At 49.8% G+C, this 27,616-nt stretch overlaps 1 protein-coding gene across 1 annotated transcript in view; it reads left to right on the top strand.

Moving 5' to 3' along the window:
- The window catches only part of LOC111143701 (SPOC domain containing 1), a 28,861-nt gene extending 7,734 nt beyond the window's left edge, over nt 1-21,127 (top strand). Inside the window, exons 2-14 of the mRNA XM_022497525.1 lie at nt 10,364-10,405; nt 11,196-11,372; nt 11,956-12,016; nt 12,313-12,403; nt 13,129-13,288; nt 13,409-13,525; nt 15,073-15,198; nt 17,458-17,590; nt 17,814-17,965; nt 18,256-18,405; nt 18,967-19,056; nt 19,343-19,529; nt 20,463-21,127. Coding sequence (XP_022353233.1) covers nt 10,364-10,405; nt 11,196-11,372; nt 11,956-12,016; nt 12,313-12,403; nt 13,129-13,288; nt 13,409-13,525; nt 15,073-15,198; nt 17,458-17,590; nt 17,814-17,965; nt 18,256-18,405; nt 18,967-19,056; nt 19,343-19,529; nt 20,463-21,127 — 2,151 coding nt within the window. The remainder of the gene's footprint in view (nt 1-10,363; nt 10,406-11,195; nt 11,373-11,955; nt 12,017-12,312; nt 12,404-13,128; nt 13,289-13,408; nt 13,526-15,072; nt 15,199-17,457; nt 17,591-17,813; nt 17,966-18,255; nt 18,406-18,966; nt 19,057-19,342; nt 19,530-20,462) is intronic.
- Nucleotides 21,128-27,616: the final 6,489 nt, after the last annotated feature.

The raw sequence follows: 27,616 nt of genomic DNA, 5'->3' as shown, positions 1-27,616 counted from the left end.
GAGTAAGTAAGAGAGAGATAGCATGAGTGTGGAGGGAGGGAGGGGCAGAGGGACAAGGAGAAGCAGACTTTCCTGCTGAACAGGGAGACCAACATGGGGCTCAATCCCAGGATTCTGGGATCATGACCTGAACCGAAGGTAGATGCTTAACCAGTTGAGGCACCCAGATGCCCCTGTAGGAGTTCTTTATATATTTTAGATACTATTCCTTTGTCAGATATATGTTTTGCAAATATATTCTCCCAAAGTGTGGCTCATATTTTGCTTGCCTTATAGTGTCTGTGGATGAGCAGAAATTAATTATTTAAAAATTTTTTCATTGTAGTAAAATATACATAACATACAACTTACCATTTTAACCTTGTTTAAGTGTACAGTTCAGAGGCATTAAGTACCTTCACAGTTATGCTGCCAACACCACTATCCAGTATTTTTTCATCTTCCCAAACCTAAATCCTGTATCCATTAAACAGTAACTCCCCATTCCCTTCTTCCCTCAGTCCCTGATAATCACTATTCATTTTTCTGTCTCTATGAACTTCACTGTTTTGGTACCTCATACAACTGGAATATGCCTCCATTTGTGACTATTTATTTCACTTAGCATAGTGTCTTCAGGGTTCATGTCGTAGCATGTATCAGAATTCTATTCCTTTTTAAGGCCAAATAATATTCCATTGTATGCATATAGTACATTTTGTTTATCTGTCCATGGACATTTGGGTGGTCTCTACCTCATTGCCATTGGGAATAATGCTGCTATAAACATTGGTGTACAAAGATCTGTTCAAGTCTGCGCTTTCAGTCCTTTTGCTCAGAAGTGGCAGTTGAATCAAAGTGGAATTGAAAAGAGGTAGAATTGCTGGGGAAATTGCTAATGTTAATGTATCCTAATTTATCCATTATTTCACTTACATTATGTGGTTTGTTTTTTTTTTTTCATTATGTGTTTTAAGAAATCTTTAAGGCACCTAGTTGGCTGAGTCAGTGGAGCATGTGACTCTTAGTCTCGGGATTGTGAGTTTGAGCCACATGTTGGGTGTAGAGATTATTTAAAAATAAAATAAAAATAAATAAAGATCTTTTAAAGAAATTCCTTCCCTATCTCAAGGTTATGAAGATGTTCTTGTACGTTGTATTGTTTTGTCTTTCACACTAAGGTCTATAATGTACCTAGAATTAATTTTTGTTAATGATATGGACTATATGTTTTTTATATGGATACCCAGTTGTTCCAACACCGTTTACTGAAAATCCTGTCCTTCCCTACTTATAGGCAGTGCCAGATCTGTCACAAATCATGTTTCAGTATATGTGGGATTGGTTTTTGGTCTCCCTGTACTCTTTTTCAAAAATTTTTCCCTTTGCTAATATTATAGAATATTAATTATAGTATCTTGTTAATAATTCTTGATGTCTGGCAAGACAAGTCTCCCATCTTTGTTGTTTTCAAGAGGATCTTTGCTCTTACATTCCTTTGCTCTTTCATATAAGTATTAGATCAGCTTGTCAATTTCCACATACACAAAAACCTGTTGGGATTTTGACCAGAAAGATACCGAATCTATAAATCATTTTGAGGAGGACTAACATCTTTACAGCATCTTTACAGTAGTGTAAAGGTGTGAAGTATTGTATAATATGTCAATCCATGAACATGGTATATTCCTTTATTTATTTTGATCATCTTTATTGTCTTTCAATAAAGTTTTGTATTTTCTCCATCAAAAATATTGTATATCTTCTTCAGATTTATTCCTAAATACTATATTTCTACATAACTTGTTATGGAAAACTTCAAATATCTGCAAAAATAGATTGAATTGTAAGAAGGGCTTGGCCACCTCACCTGGTTTTGTAAATTAACTGGAACACAGACACAACTATTTGTTTACATATTATCTATGACTAATTTAATACCCCAAAGGCAGAGTCGAGGGGTTGCAGTGGAGACCATATAACCAGCAACCCTAAAATACTGGGTCCTGGTGTGAAATTTCTAGTATTCATCACCCAACTCTATCAGCCATCTGTTATTTTGTCTGAAAGTTGATAATAGTTCCAATAATATCACCTAATAGTCATTCAGTATCCTAATCTTCAATAGTCTTATAAAGATGATTATTTTTATGCTTTGTCTTTTGAAAGTCAAGATCTAAATAAAATACACACATTGTAATTGGTTAATATGCCTATAAGTCTCTTTTAGCCTTTAGGTTTTCTCCCCATATCTTGTTTTTCCTATAATCTGTTTTTTTAAAAGATTTTATTTATTAGAGAGAGAGAGAGAGAGAGCATGAGTCGGGGGGGAGAGGCAGAAGGGGAGGGACAAGCAGACTCCCCGCTGAGCAGGAAGCCTGAGTGAGGCTTAATCCCAGCACCCTGAGATCATGACCTGACCCAAAGGCTTAACTGAGTCACCCAGACACCCCTCTTGCAATCTATTTTTGAAGAAATTAGTTTGTCCTGTAGCTTACTGCATCCCCGTCATTTAATGACACCTGTTTCTCTGTCTTCTGTATTTCCTGTGAACTGGTGTTTGAATCTGAACTTTGATTAGGTTTGGATTCATAGTTTTCAGCCTGACTATTTTATAGGTGGTCACGTGGTCTTTCAAGCCAAAACCACATCATGTTTGATTATACTACTTTATGTCTTTTAATGCTATCATAAAATAGTAACTTTTAAAAATTACTGTTGCTGGTGTATAAAAATGCAATTAATTTTAAAGAAATCTTGCTAGATTCTTTTATTAATTCATATAATTTACCTATTAAAATTCTGTTTTCTATGTAGACAATCATGTCATCTGCAAATAATGGCAGCTTTTTTCTTTCCTTTCCAATTTTTGCATATTCTCTGCCCTCTTTCCTTACTACGCTAGGTAAGACTTTCAGTATAATGTCAATAGAAATGATAACGGAGAGCCTTGTGTTGTTCTGGACCTTACAGGGAACGCAGTCATCTTCATCAGAATATGTTCACTCTGTTTTGTTTTTAAGATTTTTATTTATTTATTTGACAGAAAGAGTGGGCCTGTGCATAAGTGGGAAAGGGGGCAGAGGGAGAAGGAGAAGCTGACTTCTCACTGAATGTTGAGCTTGACGTGGGGCTCAATCCCAGAACCGGAGATCATGACCTGAGCCAAAGTTAGATCCTTAACTAACTGAGCCACCCAGACACCCCTGTTTGCTCTATTTTTATATATATGCTCTTTATCAAGTTAAGGAAGCTTCCTTTTATTGCTGGTTTGTTCATTATTCTGAATGGACAGTATGTTTGATCAAATATGATTTCTGCATTTTTTAGAGAATATGATTTTTATTCTTTATTATTGTAGTAAATTTAATGAGTTGGGGTTTTTTTTTTCATGTTAACTCAGTCTTGCATTTCTGGAATAAACCCAACTTGATCATGTTTCTCTTTTATATTTTTTGAATTCATTTTCATAATATTTGGTTTGGGATTTTTGTATTTCTATTGATGTGTTAATTGGCCTGAAATTATTTATTCTCATTTGCCTTCTAAGGTTTTGGTGTCCAGGTTTTTGCCTCATAGAATGAATTGCAGAGTGTCTTCTCCTTTTCTGCTTGCTGTAAGAATTTGTATAAGATTGGAATTATTTTGTTCTTTGAACATTTTGGTAGAGTCACTGGTAACAAAGAGGCTGGACTGGTGTCTTCTTTAGGAAAGATGTCGCCTTACTGATTAAATTCATTCTATGGTTATAGGTTTATTCAGTTTTTTTCTTTGAGTCAATTTTGGCAAGTTATATTTTTCTAAAAATATATCCATTTAATCTGAGTTTTCAAGTTTATTGGCAAGTTGGCATAAAGTGTTTTTTTTTTTTAAGATTTTATTTATTTATTTGACAGAGAGAGACACAGCGAGAGAGGGAACACAAGCAGGGGGAGTGGGAGAGGGAGAAGCAGGCTTTCTGTGGAGCAGGGAGCCCGATGCGGGGCTCAATCCCAGGAGCCTGGGATCATGACCTGAGCTGAAGGCAGGTGCTTAAAGACTGAGCGACCCAGATGCCCCTGGCATAAAGTATTTCACGATAACATCTTATCTTTTTAATATTGGTGCATTCATGATTAATCATTCTGGATATGGTCTAGTTGTGTCATCCCTCTTTTCCTTAATTTTGTCAGAGAATTGTCTGTGTTTTGCATCTTCTCAAATAACTGATTTTTGGTTTTGTTGATCTTTTCCATTGTATGTTTGTCTTTAGTGTCATCTTCCTTTCAATTTATTTTCTTATTTTATAAAATCTTAAGAATTATGCTGAGTTTATTAATTTTCTTTCTTCTTCCTTTCTCTTAAAGTCATTAGAAGCTATAAGGGAACCTGTAATTATCACCTTAGCTTCACGCAGAGACTTTAATGCATAGTTTTATTATCATTCAATTACTATTATTTCATAATATTTATTATAATTTGTCTTTGACTTACGTATTATTGTTCAGAGTAAGATTTTTTTTTTTTTTTTTAGTTCCCATTCCTCTGGGCTTCTTTCTTTTCTTCCTCTCTTTCTCTTTGCTATTGCTTTCTAGCTTGATCAGAGTGTGGTGTGAGAAGGCAATTTTTTAAAAAATATTTTATTTATTTATTTGACAGAGATCACAAGTAGGCAGAGAGAGAGAGAAAGAGAGAGAGAGGAGGAAACAGACTCCCCAGCGAGCAGAGAGCCCAATGTGGGGCTCGATCCCAGGACCCTGAGATCATGACCTGAGCTGAAGGCAGAGGCCTTAACCCACTGAGCCACCCAGGCGCCCCGAGAATGCAGTTTTTATCTGAGTTGTCTGAAATGGCAGCCGCCATCCCCTTGTCTCTATTGAGCATTTGAAATTTGGGTGACCAAAACTGAATTGAATTGAATTGAATTGAATTCAAAGGCTTAGTACCAACAAATGTAAAAATCTAATAAATTCTTGATTTGATTACATATTGAAATTGTAGTATTTTGCATATGTTGAGTTAAATACAATATAGAATTAATTTTTTGAGTGGGGGACGGGTAGAGGAAGAGGGAGAGACAGAATCTTTTTTTTTTTTTAAGATTTTATTTATTTACTTATTTGTCAGAGAGAGAGAGAGAGGGAGAACACAAGCAGGTAGAGCAGCAGGCAGAGGCAGAGAGAGAAGCAGGTTCCCTGCTGAGCAAGGAGCCTCGTGCAGGTCTCGATCCCAGGACCCCGGGATCATGCCAAGCCGAAGGCAGCAGCTTAATCAACTGAGCCACCCAGGTGTCCCGAGAGAGAGAATCTTAAGCAGGCTCCGCACCCAGGGTGGAGCCCGACAAAGGGCTTGATCTCAGCACCCTGAGATCATGACCTGAGCTAAAGTCAACAGTTGGACGCTCTACCGACTGAGCCACCCAAGTGCCCTTAAAATTAATTTAACTTGTTTCTTTTTACTTTTTTCTTCATGTGGCTACCAGAAAACTTCGAAGTATGCACACAGCTCATGTTTATACTTCTATTGGGCAGTGCTGGTGCAAAAAGTACCAGTCTTTTGAAATTTGTTGAGATCTGCTTTATGGTCCAGACTGCGGTTAATTTTATCTATCACATGTATCCTTGAGAAGAATATGTATTTTTTATTTGTTAGGAAAAGTCTTCTATATATGTACACGTCCTATATATGTACACGAAGAAGTTTTTAAATTGTTTCTATCAGGGGCATTTGGTTGGCTCAGTCAGTTATGCCTCTGCCTTGGGCTCAGGTCATGATCCCAGGGTCCTGGGATGAAGCCCCAGGTTGGGCTTCCTGCTCAGTGGGGAGCCTGCTTCTCCCTCTCCCTCTGCCCCTCCCCCGCTTGTGCTCTCTTGTTCTCTTTCTCTGTCAAATAAATAAATAAAATAGTTTTTATCAAATCTTTTTAATCTTTACTATTTTGTCAGCCAGATTCATCAACAGGGAAGTATATTAACATTTCTTGCTATAATGGTGGATTTTTTTTTCTTGCAGTTTTGTCACTTTTTGCTTTATGTTTCTTGAGATTATGTTACTAGATGCTTATCATTTAGAGATGTGATAGCTTCCTGGTGAAACTGCTTATCTTTATTTAGTGAGGTCTTTGCCCCTAGTTATTTTTTTCCTTGAAGTCTGTTTTGTCAGATAGTAATATGGCTATGAAGCTTTATTTTGCTTGGTATTTGTCTGTTCACATATTATTCTATTTTCTTCTTATACTCTTTTTTGCATTTTTGGGTTTTTTTTAAGATTTTTATTTATTTGACAGACAGAGATCATAAGTAGGCAGAGAGGCAGACAGAGAGAGGAGGAAGCAGGCTCCCTGCTGAGCAGAGAGCCCGATGCAGGGCTCCATCCCAGGACCCTGGGATCATGACCAGAGCCGAAGGCAGAGGCTTTAACCCACTGAGCCATCCAGGCACCCTGCATTTTTGTATTTTAGAAGTGGGTCTTATAAATATCCTTTAATTAGGTTTTTAAAAAAATTTTTAAAGACTTTATTTATTTATTTGACAGACAGAGATCACAAGTAGGCAGAGAGACAGGTAGAAAGAGAGGGGGAAGCAGGCCCCCCGCTGAGCAGGGAGCCAGGTGCAGGACTAGATCTCAGGACTCTGAGATCATGACCTGAGTTGAAGGCAGAGGCTTAACCCACTGAGCCATCCAGGCACCCCAGGTTTTCTTTTTTTTAAAGGCCTGATTTTTTTGTATTTATCTCAAGGATTGGTCCATTTTCATTTGTTGTAGCTACTCATTTATTTGAATCTATTCCTACTGTCTTATTTTGAGCTTTGCATATATATCCTGCCTTTTCTATACCTTTTCCCCTTTTATTGCCTCCTTTTAGATTGATTCTTTTTTCTTTCTTTTTTTTTTTTTTTAAAGATTTTTATTTATCTGAGAGAACAAATGGGATGAAGGGCAGAGGGAGAAGCAGATTCCCTGCCGAGCAGGGAGCTGGATGCAGGACTCCATCTCAGGACTCTGGGATCATGACCTGAGCTTAAGGCAGATGCTTAACTGACTGAGCCACCCAGGAGCCCTGATTATTTTTCCGTATTCCTTTTTTATCCCTCTAGTAGTTTGGAATTTTCTATGCCCTGTTTACGTTCTTTTGGTGGCAATTTTGGAAATTTTAAAACCAATACCTAATTTGTCAAAGTTGAAAGGTAGTTACTACTATTACCTGCCTCTGAAATGATATAAGTACCCTGGGATGCTTTAATTAAGTCCAGTTAATTACATTTAATTGCTTTAAATGCACCTTCCCAATATATGTGCTATTATCCAGTAAATTGGTCCTATCTTATTTTTAATCCCCCAATTACACACTGTTAAAATTTCATATGATCAATGTTCATATAGATGTAACAACCTGTTTGTTATTTTCTTTGCTCAAAATTCCTCCTTGTATCTCGGCTTTTCTCTCAGGTATTATTTCCTTTTTTCTGCCTCAAGTTCATCCTTTAACATTTTGTTTCTTGTGGGGCACCTGGGTGGCTCAGTCAATTAAGTGTCTGCCTTTGGCTCAGGTCATGATCCCCGGGGTCCCTGAGGTCGCCGGGTTTGCTGGGATCAAGCCCACTGTCGGTTTCCCTGCTCAGTGGGGAGTCTGCTTGTCCCTCTCCCTCTGCCCCCCACACCTCTGCGCTCTCTCTTTCTCACTCAAATAGATTAATTAATTTAAAAAACCATTTTCCTTCTTGAGAAAAATAAAATTATTAAGAATAACAATAATTCTCTTGGTTTTCACTAGGATATCTTTGTCTGATCCTCATTCTCAAAAAATACGTGTATGGGTCCCCAGTTGATAGTTATTTGCTTTAAGCACATTTGAAAATACTATTCTACTCTGTTTTGCCTTCCATTGTGACTGTTGAGAAGTTAGTGGTTAGTCTAATTGCCGTTCCTTTGTAGCTAAAAATGTCTTGGTGAGAAGCCTTTATAGCATATGGTTAAAGGTGTGGCATCTAGAATCAGACTGCCTGGATTTAAATCCCAGCTCTTTGGTCTGGTAGCTGTGAGACACTGGGCAAACTGATTAGCCTCTGAGTGCCTCTGCGTGCCTCAGTTTCCTCTTCTGTGAAAGGGGGACGATAATAGTAACAGTACCTAAGCTTATAGGGTTTTGGTGAGGATTAAATGAGCTAATGGAAAACATTCACAGGAGTGGCGGCACATTTTCAGTGCTATTAAAGTGTTAGCTGTCATTTCTTTCTCTTTATGTTCTTAGGATCTCCTCCTCACTGGTGTTGGGCAATTTCACTCCGTGGTGCCAAGCTGTGGCTTTACTTTTTCTTCTCCTGTTTGAGATTCACTGAGCTTTTTGAATCTGTGAATTGTTGTCTTTTACCAATTCAGGAAAAGTCTAAGCCATATATCTTCAAATACTGCCTCTGTCCGGCTCTCTCTCCTCTCTCCTTCTGGAACTTTAGTCAGATTAATCAGTCCTTTTCACTCGTTCACCGTGTTTTCTTTTCTTTTCTTTTTTTTTTTTAAAGATTTTATTTATTTATTTGACAGAGAGAAATCACAAGTAGGCAGAGAGGCAGGCAGAGAGAGAGGAGGAAGCAGGCTCCCTGTTGAGCAGAGAGCCCGATGTGAGGCTCGAACCCAGGACCTGGGATCATGACCTGAGCCGAAGGCAGCGGCTTAACCCACTGAGCCACCCAGGCGCCCCTCGTTCACCGTGTTTTCAAAGTCTCTGTGTTGTGAATACTCTGCATCATTTACTTATTTTTAAAAATATTTTATTTATTTATTTGACAGAGAGAGGGAACCCAAGCAGGGGGAGTGGGAGAAGGAGAAGCAGGCTCTCTGCTGAACAGGGAGCCCGATGTGGGACTCGATCCCAGGATCCTTGGATCATGACCCAAGCCAAAGGCAGACGCCGAACAACTGAGCCACCCAGGCAGCCCTACTCCGGATTATTTAAAATGTTTTCTAGTTCTCCAGTGTATTCAGCAGTGTCTAATAGGCTATCAGACCTATTATAATATAATAACATAATATAATATAAGACATATTATATTATATTATAATATAAGACATGGAGTCTTATATTTTCATGATTATCCCATTTTTATTTCCAGAAGTTGTGTTTGGTTCCCAACCAAATCTGCTTGGTTATTGTGTAATATCGTTTTGACCTTCACTCACATGTTTAACTCCTTCTTTTGTGTTGTTAAACATGTTACCCATATTTTGTATTCTAGTCTGATAAATCCAGCATCTAAAGTCTTTGCTGGTCAGATTCGGCTGCCTTTTGTCTTGGAGCCTCATAAAGCTGATGGACAGGCCCCCGAGACAGGGGCCAGTTAGAAAGTTTTAAGCCATGGAGGGCTGTTCTTAATGTCTTTCCTGCTTTCCTTCCCAGATATCCCACTTTCTCCCCCCATCCCTTTGCCTCAATTTACTTTTCTGAAAGGCTGATTCATCCCCATGATTTAAAAAAAAAAAAAGTGAGAAGCCTCTTTTCCAGCTCCCTGTCCCTTTCCTACTGCCAGCCTCTGCTTTTAGGTTTATGGATACTTCCAGAGATATTTTATGCAGATTCAAGCAAATACAAATTTAAAAATTCTTTCTCTTTTAAAGCAAATGGGAGCACACTACACACATTGTTCTAAACTTGTTTTTTAATTTTAAAAAATATGTTTCTGCTTATAAAAGAAATACATGCTCATTTTGAGTAACATAAGTACCCAAGTGTCTACAAGCGGAAACTGAAAGTCCCTCTGGAATTTCATTCCCCAGAGATAACCTGCCTTTTGCGTCTATAAATACATATTTACATAAATGGGCCTTTTGCAACAATACTGCTCTGTAACCTATTTTTTTCCCTCCAAATAATACACCCTGACATCTTCCCATGAATCTTTCCGCATCTGTCAGTGCTGTCCACATAGCCCACAGCTCAGTGCCTGGGCTTGGGTCAGACAGAAGTAGGCTCGAGCCCTAGCTCTGCTGCGTGGTTAGCTGCGGGACTTTTCAGATCCTCTCTGACCCTCAGTTTCCCTCATCTGGAAAATGGGGGTAGAAATGGTACATACCGCATGGTGTTGATCTGGGACCCGGAATAAGGTCTTGTGTGATGTGTTTCCTTCGGGGAAGCTACGTTATAAGCCTCTGATGAATGACATATTGATTTTATTATGACTCACTCTACTCGGTGGCCGGTTAGAATCCACAGGATGATATGTGATGGTTAATTAATCATTCCCCCTTTGATGGACATTGGAGGGTACACATTTGTTTTTTTGTGGGGACTTTTTGCCAATCCTGTGAACACTGAACTTCTTTTACCTTTGTGTGAGTGTCTTCATGTGAACTCCCTCCAAAGGGGTCACTGGTCCTCTGAATCCTAACCTCTGCCTCCTTTCTCTCCAAGGAGGAAATGGAAATGCCCCATGGGGTGAAGCACGTGTGTTACGTAGGTTTTTGCTTTTTCTTACTGCTCTTCTTCCTCCCTCTCCTCAGGTCTGGGGGGATGGGAGGGGTCTTCCTAGAGGACCTAGAGTTAATCCTGCCCCACCCCCTCTCCTCCAGAGCATGGTAGCACTCCCCACCCCCGGTGGTGCTGAACCTCAGACTTCCAGTTTTCCCCGACCTTTGGAACCTGACCATTCATGAGAATTCATTCAAAGATTAGATTTCAGACCCTGCTTTCACAGTAGTTCCCTGTGGTTTGCAATAAATCAAAAGAATCAAAACATACTTGAAAAGGGATAAAAGCCTCAAGTTAGAGAAAAGGGGGAAGTGAAGGGGAAATCTTGGTATGACAACCTCTCACCCTCTGCCAATCCTGGAAAGGTACGACTGTTGGACTCTAAGTTAATGCTGAGCTTCCTGGCAGCCAGGGCAAAAAGGGGGAGCAGGATAGAGTCTATAATTCATCAAAAGACCAAAAACCACTCTACCTTGAAATGCTTATAAGCAGCTGGAGTGAGCGGGGAAGGTGAGAGGATGAGAATGAAGACCAGCTCCTCTCCTGGCATAGAGATCCTTGCAGTCCGCACACATTTCTTGAATGCTACTTCGTGTCAGTCCTGTTCTAGGCAGTGGGAATATAGTGGGACCAAGACATCCATGCTCTCTGTCCTCCTGCGGCTTACAGCACAGCGAGGAGAGAGACAGTAAATGAGTGCAGAGGAAGTAAGCTCTCCAAATGGGCCTTCGATGCTGCTGCTCCTTGGTTCTTAGGTACTTTCCTCCCCCTGCAGCTTGGTTGTGGGGCAGTGCTCCACCTCCTGGGGGCCCTCCGCTGTGGCCAGGCAGGGGAGCCGCAGCCCCCAAAGCTGGAGGTGCTGGAGGACATGATGGAGGTCAGCTTAGCATCGCCTGTCCAGAGACCCAGAAGGAAGGAAAGGCCCATGGTCCAAGGCCCTGCCAGGTGCCAGGTACAGAGCAAGTTCTTCATATAGACAGTGTTCCATCATCCCTGCCCAGGGACGCTGTCACACCTGCCTCACAGAGATGTCACGGCCACCACACAGCTGTGACCTGCCCATAGTCACATTGAATGTGCTAGCCAGAGACGGGGTTAGACCCCCCACTTGCCTGCTATCGGGGTCTGTGTGCTCTTTGTCCAGCGCTCCTGAATTCCCGAGCTTGACTGGAGCAAGGGAGGGGCTGGGCCTCCAGTGCATTTGGAGGGGGAGCAGTTGCTGACCTTTGTTCCTGGCTGACCAGCATGTTCTGCCATCCGGAGGTCCTCTAGCCCCCTCCCTCTGGAGGGATGGTATGGGCCCCTGGTGGCCTCTGACTTTTTCCGCTGTCCGAAGCCATTCCTTTCTCTTTCAGGAGGGGGCTCCTGTGTGTGAGGCCTGTGCTGAGTGTCCTGGGATGAGTGCCTCTCTCCCCACCGCCCCCCTGCTGAAGCAGGCAGAAGCTGGGGAGGTGATAATGAGGGGAGCAGTGCCCCCTGGGGCTGGGAGGCTACTCCCAGAGTCATGGCCTCAGTTCCTCTCCCCTTCTGGGCAGTGCGGCCCAGTGGAGGCTGAAGAGGAGGAACCTGGTGAACAGGATGGGGGAGAGGACTCAGGTGAGATGCCAGGGAGGGAGCCCTCCCAGGAGCTGCTTCTGGCCCCAGCCCCTGCTAGGACTCTTCTCTCTCTCTCGCCCCATCCCCCAGTCTCACTGCCCGCAGTCCTTCCACAGAGGTATGGGGCTGCTAGCTGCCTGGGACTGGACCCAACGGCTCGGGTTCCTAAAGTTGGGAGCCCCCAACCTTGCCTACCTGAACCCTTCAGCATTGAGTCACCCCTGCCCCTTGCTCTTCAGGCATCCCATGGGGGTTTGTGACTCTTTCTCTCTCTTTCTCCCTCTCCCCCCATGCAGCTCAGCTTCAGCCCCAACAGGAGAAGCTGTCCCTGGATGTCGGGGTCCGGGCTACGGTGGTCCATGCCTTACAGGAGGTGCTGCGGAATCGGTAAGGACTTGCTCCCCACTTCCCTGACATCCCACGTCCTGAGAGCTGTCCTCGCCTCCAAGGCCCATGCTGCCATGTTCTCAGGGCTTCTAAGTGTGTGACAAACCCCATTTTGTAGCTGTGAGCTCATCTGCCTGCACAGCAAGCTGGTGGAGAGGTGACATTTGAACCTGGGTCTCTCTGGCTGCAAGTTCACGCCCTCCCCTTAAGCCACTGGGCTGTTCCTGTCCTTGTGATTGCCACCCACAGCAAATGCTTTCAGACACAGTGAGACTGTGCATCTCTCATTTACAATGGTGAGACCAAGGCTCAGAGAGGGTAGGACTTGGTAAAGGCCACACAGCAAGTCAGTGGCAGAGTCTGGGTTACACTGAGGGCCAGGGCTCAGTCCCCTGCCTGGCTGCTTCCTTCCCTTTTCCCCCAGGCTTCCTCCAACCCAGTTCCACTGGCCAAGGATAAAGTGTGGGCCGATCAGTCAGATCTTGCTTTGCCACTCATCATGAGGCCTTGGGCAAGCACCTTATGTTCTCTGAGCCTTGCTCACCGCATCTGTAAATGGTGAATGAGAATATGGCTTGCTCGCAGAGCTGGGGTGAGAATGAACGCATATACGTAGGGAGATGCACAGAATAGGACCCACAGTTGGTCCAGACCCTGCCCCATACTTGCCCTGTCCGGCCAAGGGCCTAGATCACCTTGCAGGCTCAGAGCCGTGGCTTCCGCAGCCTCCAGGAGCTCCCAGATCTGGTGCTGAGTGAGGAGGCGGTGGAGGGCATGGCTGCTGGCATTGAGACAGCCCTCTTCGATCTGACACAAGCCACCAGCTGTCGCTACAAGACCAAGTACCGCAGCCTGCTGTTCAACCTGCGTGATCCCCGGAATCCGGTGCGCGGAGCTTGGGGGCGAGCCCAGACCCTCCCTTGGAGGCTCGAAGCCCAGGCAGGATATTGGGGTGGGGGGTGCTTCTGGAGCAGTGTGGTGCAGCCCCCATGTCTGCCCCTGCAGGACCTGTTTCTCAAAGTAGTTCGGGGAGATGTCACCCCCCACAACCTGGTGCGGATGAGCTCCACCCAGCTGGCCCCCCAAGAGCTGGCCCGCTGGCGGGACCAGGAAGAGAAGAGGGTGAGCTGTTGGGTCAAGTCAGGATAGGTGATGTGGGAGGGATCCGGGGAGGGGAGGGCCCGAGGGTGCTGCAGGGAGACAGAACAGAGTGGGGGTGCAGTGAGATTCGGGGAGCACAAGACAGAGATAAAAAGGAGGAAATGGAAAGAAAGAGCAGGAAGACAAGGAAAGAGAGAGAGAGAGACCTCTCTACAAAAAAAAAAATGGACAAGAGGCAAAAAGGAAAAGGCCTGGTGATGGAGAGCTTGGTGGAGTGTGGACCCGTGAGAGGTGTCATCTTCCATTTGCTTTTCTGCAGAGCTGGGCTGTGGGCAGGGGTGGGGGTACTGGGTGTGATGGTCTGGGGTCTGGAGTCCAGGATTGTCATCCATCACTGATGGGGGTAGACCCCCCTGGGATGTCTCTGTTCCCACATCAGCGTCAAAAGCCCCAGAAAAGTCTTCCTGGTGCCTCAGGCTGGAGGAGGGACCCCACAGCCCTCATGCTTCATAGTCACATCCTCATATAACCCATGTCCATGAGTCTCTTCCTTCCTGGGGACGGCTCAGGGACAGGGAGGGTGTGGGCACTGAGCTAACTTTAGGGAATGCTTGCCAGTGGTCCCTGACGGAGAGGGGTCTGATCTCGGAGTAGGCTGGTGGGGCGGGGTGGGCTGCTGTGGCCTCCGTTCTGGAAGATACTAGGCTGATTAGATCCACCTGGAATCCGCTAGGTGACTCTGTCCACTGTAGGCTGAGCCTCTGTCCAGGTACCTATGGGGGACCAGGAGCAGGACCAGCTACATATCTTGTGAGGGGCAGGGCCGAACAAAAATGTGTGGCCTTTTGCTCAAGAAGCAGTAAGAATTTTAAGATGGCGACAGCATGAAGCAAGAGGCCGTGTGAAGGGCCATGGCCATGTAAGCGCAGGAGCCCTCAGTCGTGAGGCGAGCCCCGCCAGGGAGGACGGGACCTCCTCCAGGCTTCCAGGAAACATTTCAGATAAGATGACGTTGATCAACAGTAAGAATGACGGGTAGCATTTACTGTGAGCCAGGCTCCAGCCAAGCATTCTACATTTGTCATTTAATTTAATGCCCTTAATTTAATTCCTCGAAAACAGATACATGGAGGCTCAGAGCAGTGAAGTGCTTGTCCAAAGCCACACTGCCTTGGGGGGTCTCTAGTCACGACCCAGCTGATGCTTCCGAGCCTGCACTCTTTCCACCGCACCGTGTTCTTCCCAAGCCAGAGGGTGGGGCATGGTCAGAGGCAGAATTGACTTGTGGGAGAAGATGAAGTCCAAGAAGGCTTGCTGGAGGAGGCAGGGCTCGAGTTTGGAGGGTGAATGAGTGAGCTCTGGAGCAGTAGGGCTGAGGGGAGAGGGCTTGTTAGGCATGGGGAACAGTGGAAGCAGAAGTGTGAAGGGAGAGGAAGGGGTGGCCCAGGAGGGGGTCCGAGGGAGAGGGGCCTCCCCGGGGGAAAGTGAACACCTGGGCTCCTGGTAGGCTGGGACCCCCTGACCTGGCTGAGTTTGGGCTACTTGCCCCCCCCCACCTCCGCTGCCAGGGCCTGGAGATCATTGAGCAGCAACAGAAGGAGTCGTGCAGCCTCCCAGCCTTCAAACTGACCCACAAGGGTGAAGTAGAGATCCCGCGCGACATGGACCAGACGCTGACCCTGGAGGACCTGGTGGTAAGCGGCCGCCTGACCTGGCACTGGGGGCGGAGAGGGGGGTGGTCTGGTGCCCAGGGTGCCACTCCTCACCTTGGCAGCTGGATGGCCTGAGCAAGTTGCTGGGCCACTGTGAGTGCCAGGGTCTTCACTGTGAACAAGGGGATGGTCGTTGCCACAGGGGTCCAGCCGAACAGGGGGCAGGACTGAACCCCTGGGACTGGCCTGTCCTCACCTTCTCCGCGGTCCCCTCCTTCCGGCCTAATGCCAAGTCATCCCATGGGAGTGGGAATAAGTCTTATCACTGCTGCTTTCTCCAGCCCCAGTCGTTCTTGCCAGATCTCTGGTTGGGAAGCAGGAGGGTCACACTGTTTGAGTCAGCGACTGTTTTTGGATATGAGGAACAGAGACCTACTCTCTTTGGTGGCAGGACTTTGGGGTGCTGAGGGCGCAGAACCACCCAGAGCCCAGGGCTGTCACTACACTCCCCTTGCATTGCTGGGGATCTGCTCCTTCCTCCCTGTTGCGCACCCCCCTTCTTGCACGTGGCCTGTCACCGTGCCTCAGCAGCCCTCAAATCAATGAACTCATCACCAGCTCAGCCTCCCGCAGATGATCAGAACTCCCCCTCGGTTTATTTCAGTCACTCCCGGGAGGCTGGTCTGGTTTGGCTTAGGTGTTCCATGTCTCAGATGCTCACCTGCCTCTAATAAGCTCTGTGTCCGGGGTGGACAGCGTGGATGGACCCCGTGAGCCACGTGCTCTCAGTAAATGAGAGTGAACGTGACAGACAAAAATCCCCGCTCACTCCCGCTGCCTGCGTGGAAAGGGTTTCCCAGCAAAACCAATCTGTATTCCCCAAATAAGTGGCACCTAAGTGTAGAGGGAGGAACTAGAAAACCCAGAAAGGAGCCCTCGCCGGGGAGAGAATGGCAGAGAAGCGGAGAGGGGAGTCACACGTAATAACATCTTCACTCCTTATCCAGCCCCACTGTATGCCCCTTTGACAAACAGTGCCTCGTTCGGATCTCACAGTGACTTACGAGGTGGGTGATGCCAGTGTCCTGGATGAGGAACCCGAAGCCCTGTGCCCAGGGTCACTTAGTTGGTCTTGAGGGGAGGCTGTGATTTGAGGCGTGTGCCTTGGTGCTACTCTGGAGGTGGTTTATGAGGCCAGAGTGGAGCTTCTGAATCTTTCAAAATCTTCCTAAAGCTATGTTTCGTTTGTGTTTATTTTTTATTTTTTTAAAGATTATATTTAAGAGAGAGAGAGAGAGAGAGAGCGTGTCCTAAGCAGCAGGGGGGAGGGGTAGAAGGAGAAGGAGGCTCCCGTCTGGTAGGGAGCCTGAGGTGGGGCTTGATCCCAGGATCCTGGGATCATGACCTGGGCTGAAGGCAGACCCTTAACTAACTGATCCACCCAGGCGTCCCTGTTTTGTAGTTAAAGCTATTTCTGTTGTGAGGGGAAAAGGTGATTTGATAGAGAGCATCAAGTCTTAAAAATGTTCATTCTCAGGCTCCTGGGTGGCTCAGTTGGCTGAGGTCACGATCCTGGAGTCCCGGAATCGAGTCCTGCATCAGGCTCCCTGCTCAGCAGGGGGTCGGGTTCTCCCTCTGACCTTCCCCCTCTCCTGCTCACTGGCTCTCATTCTCTCTCTCAAATAAATAAATAAAATCTTTAAAAAAAAATAAAATGAGAAAAGAAAAAAGAAAAAAAATTGCTTATTCTCCCTGATTCTGCCATCTGCTTCTGAGAACTTGTCCCGAGGACAGAGATGAAAGCTTAGGAAAGTGCTCTCTGCATAAGGATGTCCTCAGTACTGTTTGTAATGATGAAACTCTGGGAATGACCCCACCATCCAGGAGTGGTGGCAATGCACATACGATGCCCCTCTCCACCCCCCCCACCCCCATCCCCCGCTTACTCAGGTGCTGGGCAACACGGCAGGCATCTCTGCTGTAATTCAGGGATGCGATGAGGATACAGGCGGAATATATGATCCCAGCTATTTTACTTAAAGGAACCCCACACCCTGTGTGTAGGAAATCTGCTACAAGGACAAGTGTCTCTGAGTGATGGGGCCAGGGGTGACTTTTCAGTGATTTTCAAATTTTCTGTATTTTCCAAGTTTTCTCCAACACCTTCACCGTATCTCTGTAATAAAAGAATGTATTATGTGGAAAAATAAAACCTTATCCCCAAGGCTCCCTACGGATGGAGAGCTGCTGCCTTCTCTGGCACCTTGCCAGCCCACTGCTCTCTCCTCCTGTGCTTCCTAGGTACCCATGGTGTCCATAGATGACAGTCCACCGGCCCTGGCAGCCACGTCGAAAGCCACCACAGAGCAGGACGAGGACACCACAGGGCAGCACGAGCACCACTTCCTGGACCCCAGCTGCCGCATCTGCCTGGGTTGGCGGGAGACACGGGCTGGGTGCAGGGGTGGTAGGCAGGCTGGGGCTGAGTGGGGGCTCAGCAGCAACAGGGATCCATGGCCTGGGGAGAAGGTGGCAGGGTGGGCCTATCTGTGTCCCGGGTCACCTTGAAAAGAACCCAGTTCAAAGCCTGGCTCCAAAGCCCTAGGCTGGCTTCATCTAGCCGCCTGCCTTTCAGCCTCTGCTGCTCTTCTTTGTAGACTGGAAGCCCTCGTGTGAGCTGCCAAGCTCTTTCAAAGCTACTAAAAGGATAGGGGACAGTATCTTCAAGAGAGCTCCAAGCCCAGCCCTCCCATCCTCTCCAGAGACGCCCCAAGCTAGGGAGAAGCCTCCCACACAGCTCCAGGACAGGTGTGGGGCTGGGGCTGGGAGGGGTCAGAGGGGGCGGGGTGCCCACCTGGGGGGCAGAAGACACAGTATGGCCTTTTCTTTCTTTGTGGCCTGGGGCAAGTCCTGCCTCTTCTGTGGGTCTCAGTTTCCCCATCTGTGCAATGGAACCAGTCATCGCCACCTGCTGGTTCCCCCCACAAGGCCATGCTCGGACTAGTGTTCCAGCACCCACATGGGGAATACAGAACCTTCTCTGAAAAGTAGGGAGATGGTGACGGATGGCCTGATAACCTGCTCTGTCTGGGCCTCTCTGTCCCTCTCTCTAGGCTCCAGATGCCTGCCGGGCCCACAAAGGCTCTGCCCAGCCAGCCGCCCTGGGAGGGAGCTTTGGACATGTTCTCCATCAAGCGGTTCAGGGCCAAGGCCCAGCTGGTGTCTGGAAACAGCTGTCGGCTCCTCACGGTACTCCGGCCCTGCTCGCCAGGGTCGTCCCCCTCACACACCGGGAGTCAGCTCCTCACACTGCTTTCATTCTTTGATTCTCTTACTCCCTCATTCTAGAACAAGGCATTTGCGCCTCTCTGGGCCTGGCCCTGTGCTTGGCACGGGACCAGTGAGACACCAGCCCCACTCCTGCGGAGACGCACAGGGGTCAAGGACTCCCTGTAACCGAAGGCATAATGCGAGAGGGCCCTGGGAGAGGAGTGTGGTGCCTCCCTGACCCCAGGGAGTGGGGGTTAGGAGGGATGGTCAAGTGACTATTGAATGGTCAAGCTGAACTGAGGGATGGGAGTGGAAAGGTCAAGGAGGGAGGAAGGAGCTTCTGAGGAGCTGCAGGGGTGGGTCCAGGTAGGCTGTAGCCCTCCAGGGACAGTCAGGGCTTCCCAGGCTGCCACTGACCTTCCTGGGGTTCTGGTATACCATCCTTGTCACTGAAGGCTGTGGCTTTGCCATGGCGGGTGTGGAGCATGTGCTAGGTGGGTGGGAAGTTGGGGGCTGACTGGCTGTCCTCCCTGCCCCCAGACCCTGCCTGAGGTGATCCGTTCGGCAGGCTGCATCCCCTCTGGTACTGTCTGGGAACTTTTGGCCAGCGTCTGCCCGGCAGAGGCCAAGGTAACTGGCATCCTTGGGCACCACCTTTTCCTCCTAGCTGGGGACCCCCAGCCCTGTGCTCCGTCTCTCTCCATGTCTGGAGCAGAGGCCTGGCTTAGGCTGTCTGGGTCTGGTTCCCCCTGTAATCATAGACATTCTGTGACCCTGGGCAAGTCCCTCACTTTCCTCCTCTGGAAAGGGGGGACACGCGTCCTCACAGGGTCGTCAGAGATTTAGATGAGGGCGGGGTGTTCGCAGGAGGAAAGGATGGCTGCTCCAGAAGCCACCCTCCTTCCTGCAACTGCAGGACATCTGCGTGGTCAGACTGTGCCCGCACGGGGCTCGGGACACCCAGAACTGCCGTCAGCTCTATTCCTACCTCAACAACAAACAGCGCCACGGCCTGGCAGCTGTGGAGCACGTGGGCATGGTCCTGCTGCCCCTGCCCGCCTTCCAGCCCCTGCCCCCCAGACTGCGCCCTCTTGGAGGCCCCGGTGAGTGCCCCAATGCGCGAACCAGACCCTGCCTCTCCTGCCCTGTGACCAGCGGGGAGCGCTGTTGAAGGTCAACCTGGTGTCCACGGAGGAGGCAGGCTCAGCTCAGCTCAGCAGGGAACTCCTGAGACTGGCACATGGAGTGACCATCATAGCTCCACATTGCTTACTGGGTGCCAGGCAGTGTTCTAGAAGCTTCACTTCTATTAATTTACTGAGTCCTCAGAATCACCCCCATCAGAATGCTGATGTCGGTTTCTCCATTTCACAGATGAGGAAACTGAGGTAGGGAGAAAGCTGGTGACTTGTCTGGAGTCACGCGTCCGGTCAGGAGCAGGGCCAGGCCTCACAGCCAGGGGGCAGGGCTGCAGAGACTGGGCTGCTGACCACCACACGGACTGCCTCTTCAACTGGGCATCTGGATTAGAAACCCCTGGGGCGGCCACAAGGAAGGCAGACACAGTGGGACAGAGGCAGGACCCGCAGACAATCGAAACCATCACCTAAGATGGGAAGGAGGGAGGTTTTCACCGCAGTGGTCCTAGGCCAAGGTTGGCCGTGGTGCACAGGGCGTGGCTCCAGCAAAGCCCCCGGGGTGGGGGTGGGGGTGGTGTTCAGGGGGTTGGCTGCCTCCATTTCCAAGCGGAACACTTGGCCTTTCTGGGCTGCCTGTCCTGGGGACAATGTGGCAGACTGAATCCATAGTGTCTTGAGGTCAAACCGTCCATTGCCCTACCCTTCATCAGGGGAGTCCATTCCCGTGTCTGGGACAGGCTCACCCTCTTCTTACTGTTCCCAGCATCTCATGGGCCCCCGTCTCACTGCTCTCCTTGGGGCCTCCTCTCCAGACCTGCTGCTGCCACAGTGCAGCTTCTGGGGACGGTGTGTTCTCTCCTATCTGGCCCTTGGTCTCTCTGCTCCCTCTTTTCCCAGGCCTGGAAGCTGCTCACTCAAGCCTGGTCCTGGCTGTGCTGCTCCCCAAGGCAGGACTTCCACACACAGCGGAGTCCAGCCCTTTGTGGGGGAAGGTTCGAAAGATGGTCTCCTTCAACAGAAAAGTGGAGAGGAGGAGCTATCAGCCAGAGGACAGGAGTCCCAGCGTGGCCTTGAAGGGCTCCCCTTCCCCAAAGGGTGCTCCGCTGCCGAACCAGGACGCGGGCAGCCTGGATCCAAAGGGAATTTGTGCTTGGCACAGGCCTTCCAGAGGCAGGGAGAGACTGTGGGGAGAGCCAGAGGCCTGGCAGGGTCCTCGGCGAGGGCAGTGGTCCCCCAAACCAGGCTGGTGCCAGTCATGGCATCTCCATTCAGCAGCACCATCTGGCCCCGGCCAGCACCTCCACAGGGCCTCCTGTCCCCACCAGGCCCTGCTCCAGCATCTGGAATCCCTGGTGTCCATGAGCCACCAGCTCCAAGCCTCGCTGAGCTCCCCAGGCCAGGGGCTCTTTCCCCCAAACCCTGCCCAGCCCCCTGAAGCCCCTGGAATTCTTGGCCTATTTTGCCAGCCCCCTGCATCTCCAGAGCCCCCTGGACAGGCTCCTGACTCTTTGGGTCCTACAGATGGAGCTGGTTCTGAGTGTATCCTCCCTAGAGAGACCTGACCCTCATTGCCAACCAGAAGAGAGGCCTTGATTCTGAATCTTCTGTTTCCGGAGAGAGGGAGGGGCAGAGGAAGCAGGGGAGGGTCAGCTGTTTGAGTTTCTTGTTCTGCGGTCTGCTTGGTGTTGATTTTTGGTTCAATAAAGAGTTTGGCAAAGGTGAGGTTGCCTCTGCTGGCTAATCAGGAGAGATCCGGGGCCGGGCCAGGGGTGGGTTGGGGTAGGTGTGTCTGACTTTCTGTGTACAGATGTAGCAGAGCTGAAGTGCTGGGGATGGAGGGGGCAGCCCTGCCAGTTGCTTGCCTTGAGCTCCTGAACCATCACTGCGCCCCAGGGCACAGCTGTTGCTGTGGTGGGTTCTGGAAGCATTCTGCAAGTATTCTGAACTAGGAGGAAGAAGCCATGGGAGAGAGGGCGGGACTAGGGTGGGGGAGACAGAAATGAGGCTTTTGCTGGGGCACAGACACCAAGAGATTGTTAGGGAGAAAAAGGAGAGCAAGTTGCAATGATTTCAGTCCCCCCCCCATTTTTTTTCAGTTACCAGCAATTTTTTCATTTGGCTAGTTGGGTACCACCATATTCCCTCTGTGTCTCTGTGTCCATGTGGATCTGTGAGTGTCTCTGTACTCATGGGCTTGTGAGCGTGTGTGTGCCTCTGTGTGCATGGATGTCTGATAGTGTGTGTGTGTATGGGTGTCTGTTGAGTAAGTTAGGAGATCCATTTAGGATGACTCTTCTCTGCATGTCTTGCCAGCTCCCAGAAACTGGTGCAGGAGAAAACCACGGGTCTTGGCCTGGGAAGGGGTGGGCATTCAGGGCAGGCTGGGAAGCTCGTTGTGTTAGGGCGGGATGGTGCTGCTTTGCCTGGGGCCTGGAGTGAGCTCCTAACAACAGCTACACTTGTAAAGCATTTCAGTGTGGGGTGGACCCCGGGAGAACTGAGTCTGGGGACCCACCTGGAAACTAGCTGCCCCCTGGCTGCCTAACCCAGTGGGAAGAGGCAGGGCCCTGCTTAGAGGAAAGAACTTCTGGCTGGACCCCTCCTCCCTCCTCACCCCGCCTCCCCGGTCCTAAAGGGGTGTATATCCCGTCCATCCCTCTGGAAGTCTACCTGTGCACCCGCCTCGCTCTGGAGCGTGCTGTACTGGGAAGGATGGGGCATTGGTTGTTTGGGGGAGTTCCTCTTCTCTGCCCCACGAGCTCTGCTGCTGCCCTACCCGCGGTCGACAGCAGAGGGGGCCCTCGGCCTAGGGATGGAGGTCGGGGCTAGCAGGACCGGAGGACGAACTGGGGGCGGGGAGAGGTATGGAATTTTAGCCTGCGGGACAGGAAGAGGGGCCCGGAGTGTGGTGCGGGGGCAGGAGGAGGACGCAGAAAGGGGACTGGACAAGTGAATCAGGATTGAGAAAGCGGGGTTCCTTCCGTAACTTTACCGACTCCGACGGGCTAGTGAGCGCCACAGCCTCCGTTCTGTATGTAAATGACACAAATTACTATGCAACCTGCAGCCTGATCTGAGTCTGAGTCAACTTGGGTCATTTTCCTAACGCAGTTGGGGCAGGTCAAGGGGAAGACGGCTGCGCACCCCTTCTCCCCAGGCCCAGGGCTTCCTCTCAGGGAGACAGGAGAGCGTATGCTGCCTTCTCAGGGCACTCAGGGAAGAGCAGGCTCTGTACTCTCGGCCGGGCCTTCCTTTCGGAGCTTCAGTTCCCCCCTCCCCCCTGCAAATGGGGGCGATGACTCGGCCTTCCAGCACCTCGCCCCGCGAAGAGGGCTAGAGGTGGACCGCGAAATCCTGCAGCGTGCTTGGAGGCTGAGGCTGGACAGTACGACCTCCACCCACGCTTTGGCCCTAGTCCACAAGCCTCTTCCCTCGCCTTTCTTGCGGCGGAGGAGGCCAGGAGCAAGGATTAGGCGAGCTGTTGCTAGGGGGCGTGACCGGAGGTTGCTGGGCTCGAGGGACGTTGCTAAGCAACGCTGGGCGGGGCTCCCGTTGCTAGGCCTGAGTAGGAGTCCCCAGGGACCGGAAAGGCCACCTAGCTCCCCTCGGCTTCAGTGCAAGGCGCGACTTTCTCCGGGCCTCAGCTTCCCCCGGGCTGGACGCAGTTTCCGAGGGTCCTTCCGGTTCACACCCTCCGAGACTCCGTGATCCTCTGGGCTCTGGAGCGAGGAACCCTGGGTCTTTGGGCACGTGTCTCTGCGCTTGCTTGAGCGGTAGAGGGGGCAGGGGGGCTCGCATTTGGGTTTCCATAGCAACCGCTCCTGTGTCGTCCCATTTCTCCCAAAGGTTTGAACGGTAGCGTGTAGAAATTTGCATATATCTGCATGTCATTAACATAGAGGCGGGGCCGGAACTTGTTTGGGCAACTATCCCGGGACAGTTCCCTTTGCTTCTCTCTCATCCCGCCCGAGGGGCACGTGGGCCGCGCATGCGTGAGTGTTTCGCTTGTTAATGTTCCCAGAATTGGGGTGGGTGGGTGATCTGTAATAGTGACCTCCCGTTCTGGCCCTTTATTGAACCATTAGCATGAATTCGTCCAAGTACTCTTGACCAGCACCCCCATGCAATGCCAGGCCTGGTTGGAATCCCAATTCTGCCCTCTCCTGTCTGTGTGGCCTTGGGCAAGTTTAGTTCCCCTCTCTGTGGCTCAGTTTCCTTCTTTGTAAATAGGGATACTAATCCTTAATTCACCAGATGATGTGAGGATTTGATGAGATGTCACTTTTATATCCACTTATGCTGCTTCTGGCACACAGCAGGCCCTTAGTAATGGCTTCTACCCTCCCTTCTTAGAATCCAGCTCCTCTCAGGACCCAACCGAAGCAAATTAACTTCCTTTGCAGCGCCAGACTTGACAACTAAACACCAGCAAGGACTTCCAGATGTCAGGATTCAAGGCACAGGGTGAGGACTATTGGTTTGCCTGTTTGTCCTTGGAGGCTGGAGGCCAGGTTGGTGAAGCATGGCCCCCATCCCCCACCCATCACCACCCCCACACACTCATGCACGTCCTTACACCCCTTCCCCTCCAGCCTCCATTTGTTCTGTATAGCCTCTTCAAAACCTGGAACGTCCCTCCTGGGTCTGACTTCAGCCCTTCCTGCTCTGGCCTTCTTGCCTTCCTTTTTCCCAGAGTCCCCATAACCTTAGCCTTGACTACTAGGGTCAGAGGGGAGGCAGAGGAGGTGGTAAAGGAGGAGAATCAGTTCCACTCTGTGTTGGTCCCTTCGTTCTCAATTAGGTTCACATAATTAAGATAAATGAGGTTGGCTCCTCTCCTGGGTAGATGAAGTTTGTTGGTGATGGAGAGGGAGGGTTGGAGCTGGATTCTGATTGGTTGATTGGCTTTCTGGAGGAGGTAGGAGTACATGGGGGCTATACCCTACAGTTGTCACTCTGATCACTGGATGCAAGACTGCTGTCCGCCTGCGGATGGCAGTGGGCCAACTCCTTCCCTTGTAGCCACCTGTGCTCCACAGGTAAGGGTTCCAGGGACAGGCTGAGAGCCTGGCAGTGCCCGGCTGGCCTGCCTGTGTCCCACTCTGGGGGCCAATTAAGTCTCCATCCCTAAGGCAGCAAACACCTGCAGCTACGGAGGCGAATTAAGAGCAACAGTCGGCATAATACACAACCCGATAAGTGAGCAATTAACAACCAGAGAAAGATTAATAGAAGCAATTACGTCCTACTCGGAGCTCTGTAAATACGACTGTCAGTGGCTGAGAGAGGCAGTCGAGTCCCGCCCAGCCCCACCCCAGGCCACAGCCTCTGCAGGGATGGTAGCCAGCCCAGCCAGCCTGTGGACTCCAGACCCCAGAGCCATATACACATGAGAAATGTACACATGTGCAAACATACACACATATATAGACATACATTTGCGGCAAGACAGTCCACATGGTCTAGTCACACAATACACAAGTCCCCTACTGTCATCCACACTCACAAAAAAATGTGTTCATGGAGATACATGGAAGTCCTGCCAGAAATACACATAGATCCAGGAAAATATCCCCAGTGTCACATAGAGACGCTTCCCTGTTTAACAGAGAGCTATAACCACACAGACTACGAGACATACAGTGGCACGTGCACAAATCTGGACATGTACACAGACACAGCTGTGTTCCCAGGGGTTCCCATGTGCACGTGGCACTTGCCCTCCTTTGATGCCTGCCTTGCAAAGGGTCATCCCTGGAGAGCTGCAGCGGGGTATCAGACTGAGAATTGGAACCAAGGTGGGAAGGGACAGAACACTTGGGAACACACACGCAAGCATGTCTGCATGCATGTAACTCGAAGCATGCACGTCCTCGTGACTCACGGGCATGTGCTTGTGTGGAAACAGGCACATGCCTTCCATCTGTGTGCCCGTGTGAATGTTTGTGCGGCAAGATGGGTGCACGGGTGTGTGTCCACGTGCCCGTGTTCAGTGGAGCTGTGACTACCATGTGGGTTTCCAGTTCATGTGTGAGCCTGTGCCACCCCTCATGACCGGCTAATCGGGTGACTACTTCCGAGTGGCTTTATGAGTGTCCTGTCTGTGTTGCGGCTGGTGAGGGGAGTCCCTGCAGGAGCTCCCCGGAGAGCCTGGGGGTACCAGGTGCCGCCTCTAGGGAACAGGGCTCTAGGGCTCCTGGGGCAATGTGGTTTCCTTCACAGGGACTTCCGGCCCCTCTAGGGGGACTTGGCACAACCGAGCCTCACCCAGGCTGAGGGAGAGAGATGAGAATCATCAAGAAAGGGACCTGGAGGTTAATTTCTCCCTACTGAAAGCTGAGAATAGGTCCCTGTCCCTCTCCCACTTGTGTCTGGGGGCTTTCCATGGAAAACCTGCAGAGCCAAGACCCAAGCACCTCACCTATGGTCTGTGACATAGGTCGTCATACACAGAAACCCCAGACCACAAGGATCCAGCCATGCGGACACACAAACCTGGACAGTCATGAATACAAACATATAACTCCACTCACGGTCACACCCAGACCCAGCCACCCACGCGCAGCCTTGCCACACGCGAAATCATGTGCACATGGGCACACATGCAGCGCTGCTCACACACACCTGCACTCCCACGTGCCCCTACGCCTGGCACTCTCTGAGACGAGCCCAGTGCTAAGCCTGAGGGCCCAGAGGGGCGTCCTGGGACAGGTTCCCCCACCTCCCCCAACACCAGCCTGGCCAGATGGTGGAGGCTGCCAGGCCACAGGAGAGCTCTCTGTCACTGCTAACCCACCAGCTGACAGGCGGGAGCACTGAGGCCTGGCTCTGCCAGAGGGGGGCAGAGGTGGAAATAAGGAGGTAATGAAGCTCACCGACACCCTCTACGCCCCTACACCCCACACCAGGATGAGACCTACCCCGGGGCCTCTCATTGTTGAGCAGGGAGGGGCTTCGGAGCCGGGACATGCAGATACAGAGATGCAGGGGTTCATACAGAGCCATCCCCACGTGCTTGGGCTTCCGTAGGACACAGACAGCCCTCTTCTGCATGGAATGAAGAATTTCAAGGTCCACAGGCCCACAGGACCCAGACACAAGCAGATGCCCCATCCCCCTCTTGCGCCCGCAGGTATAGCTACCCCCCTCCCCAGGCATGAGCCACTCACCAAACCCTGGGCTGACTTTGCAGAAAGCCTGTCCAGAGCCCTAAGCCCCCCCTCTGCCTCCTACCATCTAATGAAAGCAAACAGGAAACAGATCCGTGGGCCTCCAAAGCCAAGACGTCTTCTATAGGTCTGTCCTTCTGTTAGTGAATCCAGCCTTCTGTTTGACTTTTAGTCATTTAATTTTTGTTTTTCATTCATTCATTTGTTCACTCATTCATTCAACCAGTAAGGAGATTAAACAAGCCATTCTATCCTGTCCAGTGACCTGGCTGTCCTGGCAGCTGGGCAGCCTGGCCTCAGGGTGTGGAGCTGGGGAGGCAAACAAAGCGGGGGTGCTGGGCTTGGAGGGATGAGGGAGAGAAGTGGAAGGGATGTCCCCATCCCCTACTTCTTCCATCTCTCAAAGTGAAAGAGAAGGTGCTTCTTCTGCAGCTGGAGGGAAAAAAGCCAAATCCCAGGGTAATATAGACAATAATAGCGAACACTTGCAAGCCCTTTCTCTGTGCCAGGCACTGCTCTAAGTGCTTTACGTGAATTAAGTCAGTTCTTCCTCCTAACAACTGCATGAGGCAGGTACTATTATTAACCCCACTCGGGGGCACAGGGAGGTGAGGTAGGTTGCCCAAGATCAAACAACTTATTGGAACCACCCCAAATGTTTAAAAAGCCCAGGGCAAGGATATAACAGGAGACCCTCTAGACCTCCCCCTAGACCTCTCTCTCCTCTTCACCCAGGGGGCTCTAGACAACAGTGCGAGGGGCTTCCTGTGCAGATCTGTGGATGCCCCACGCTCCTGGAAAAGGCCACCCTCTGCCACCCATCAAGTTTGAGGAGAAGGGATGCGGGGAAGAGGACATCCAGGGCTTGGCTGCGGGCTTAGT

This window comes from Enhydra lutris, unplaced genomic scaffold (assembly GCF_002288905.1).
Source record: "Enhydra lutris kenyoni isolate GAN:26980312 unplaced genomic scaffold, ASM228890v2 scaffoldscaffold9, whole genome shotgun sequence".
Lineage (NCBI taxonomy): Eukaryota > Metazoa > Chordata > Mammalia > Carnivora > Mustelidae > Enhydra > Enhydra lutris.
The sequence above is the reverse complement of the archived record's forward strand: the minus strand, read 5'-3'. Positions and strand labels throughout refer to the sequence as shown.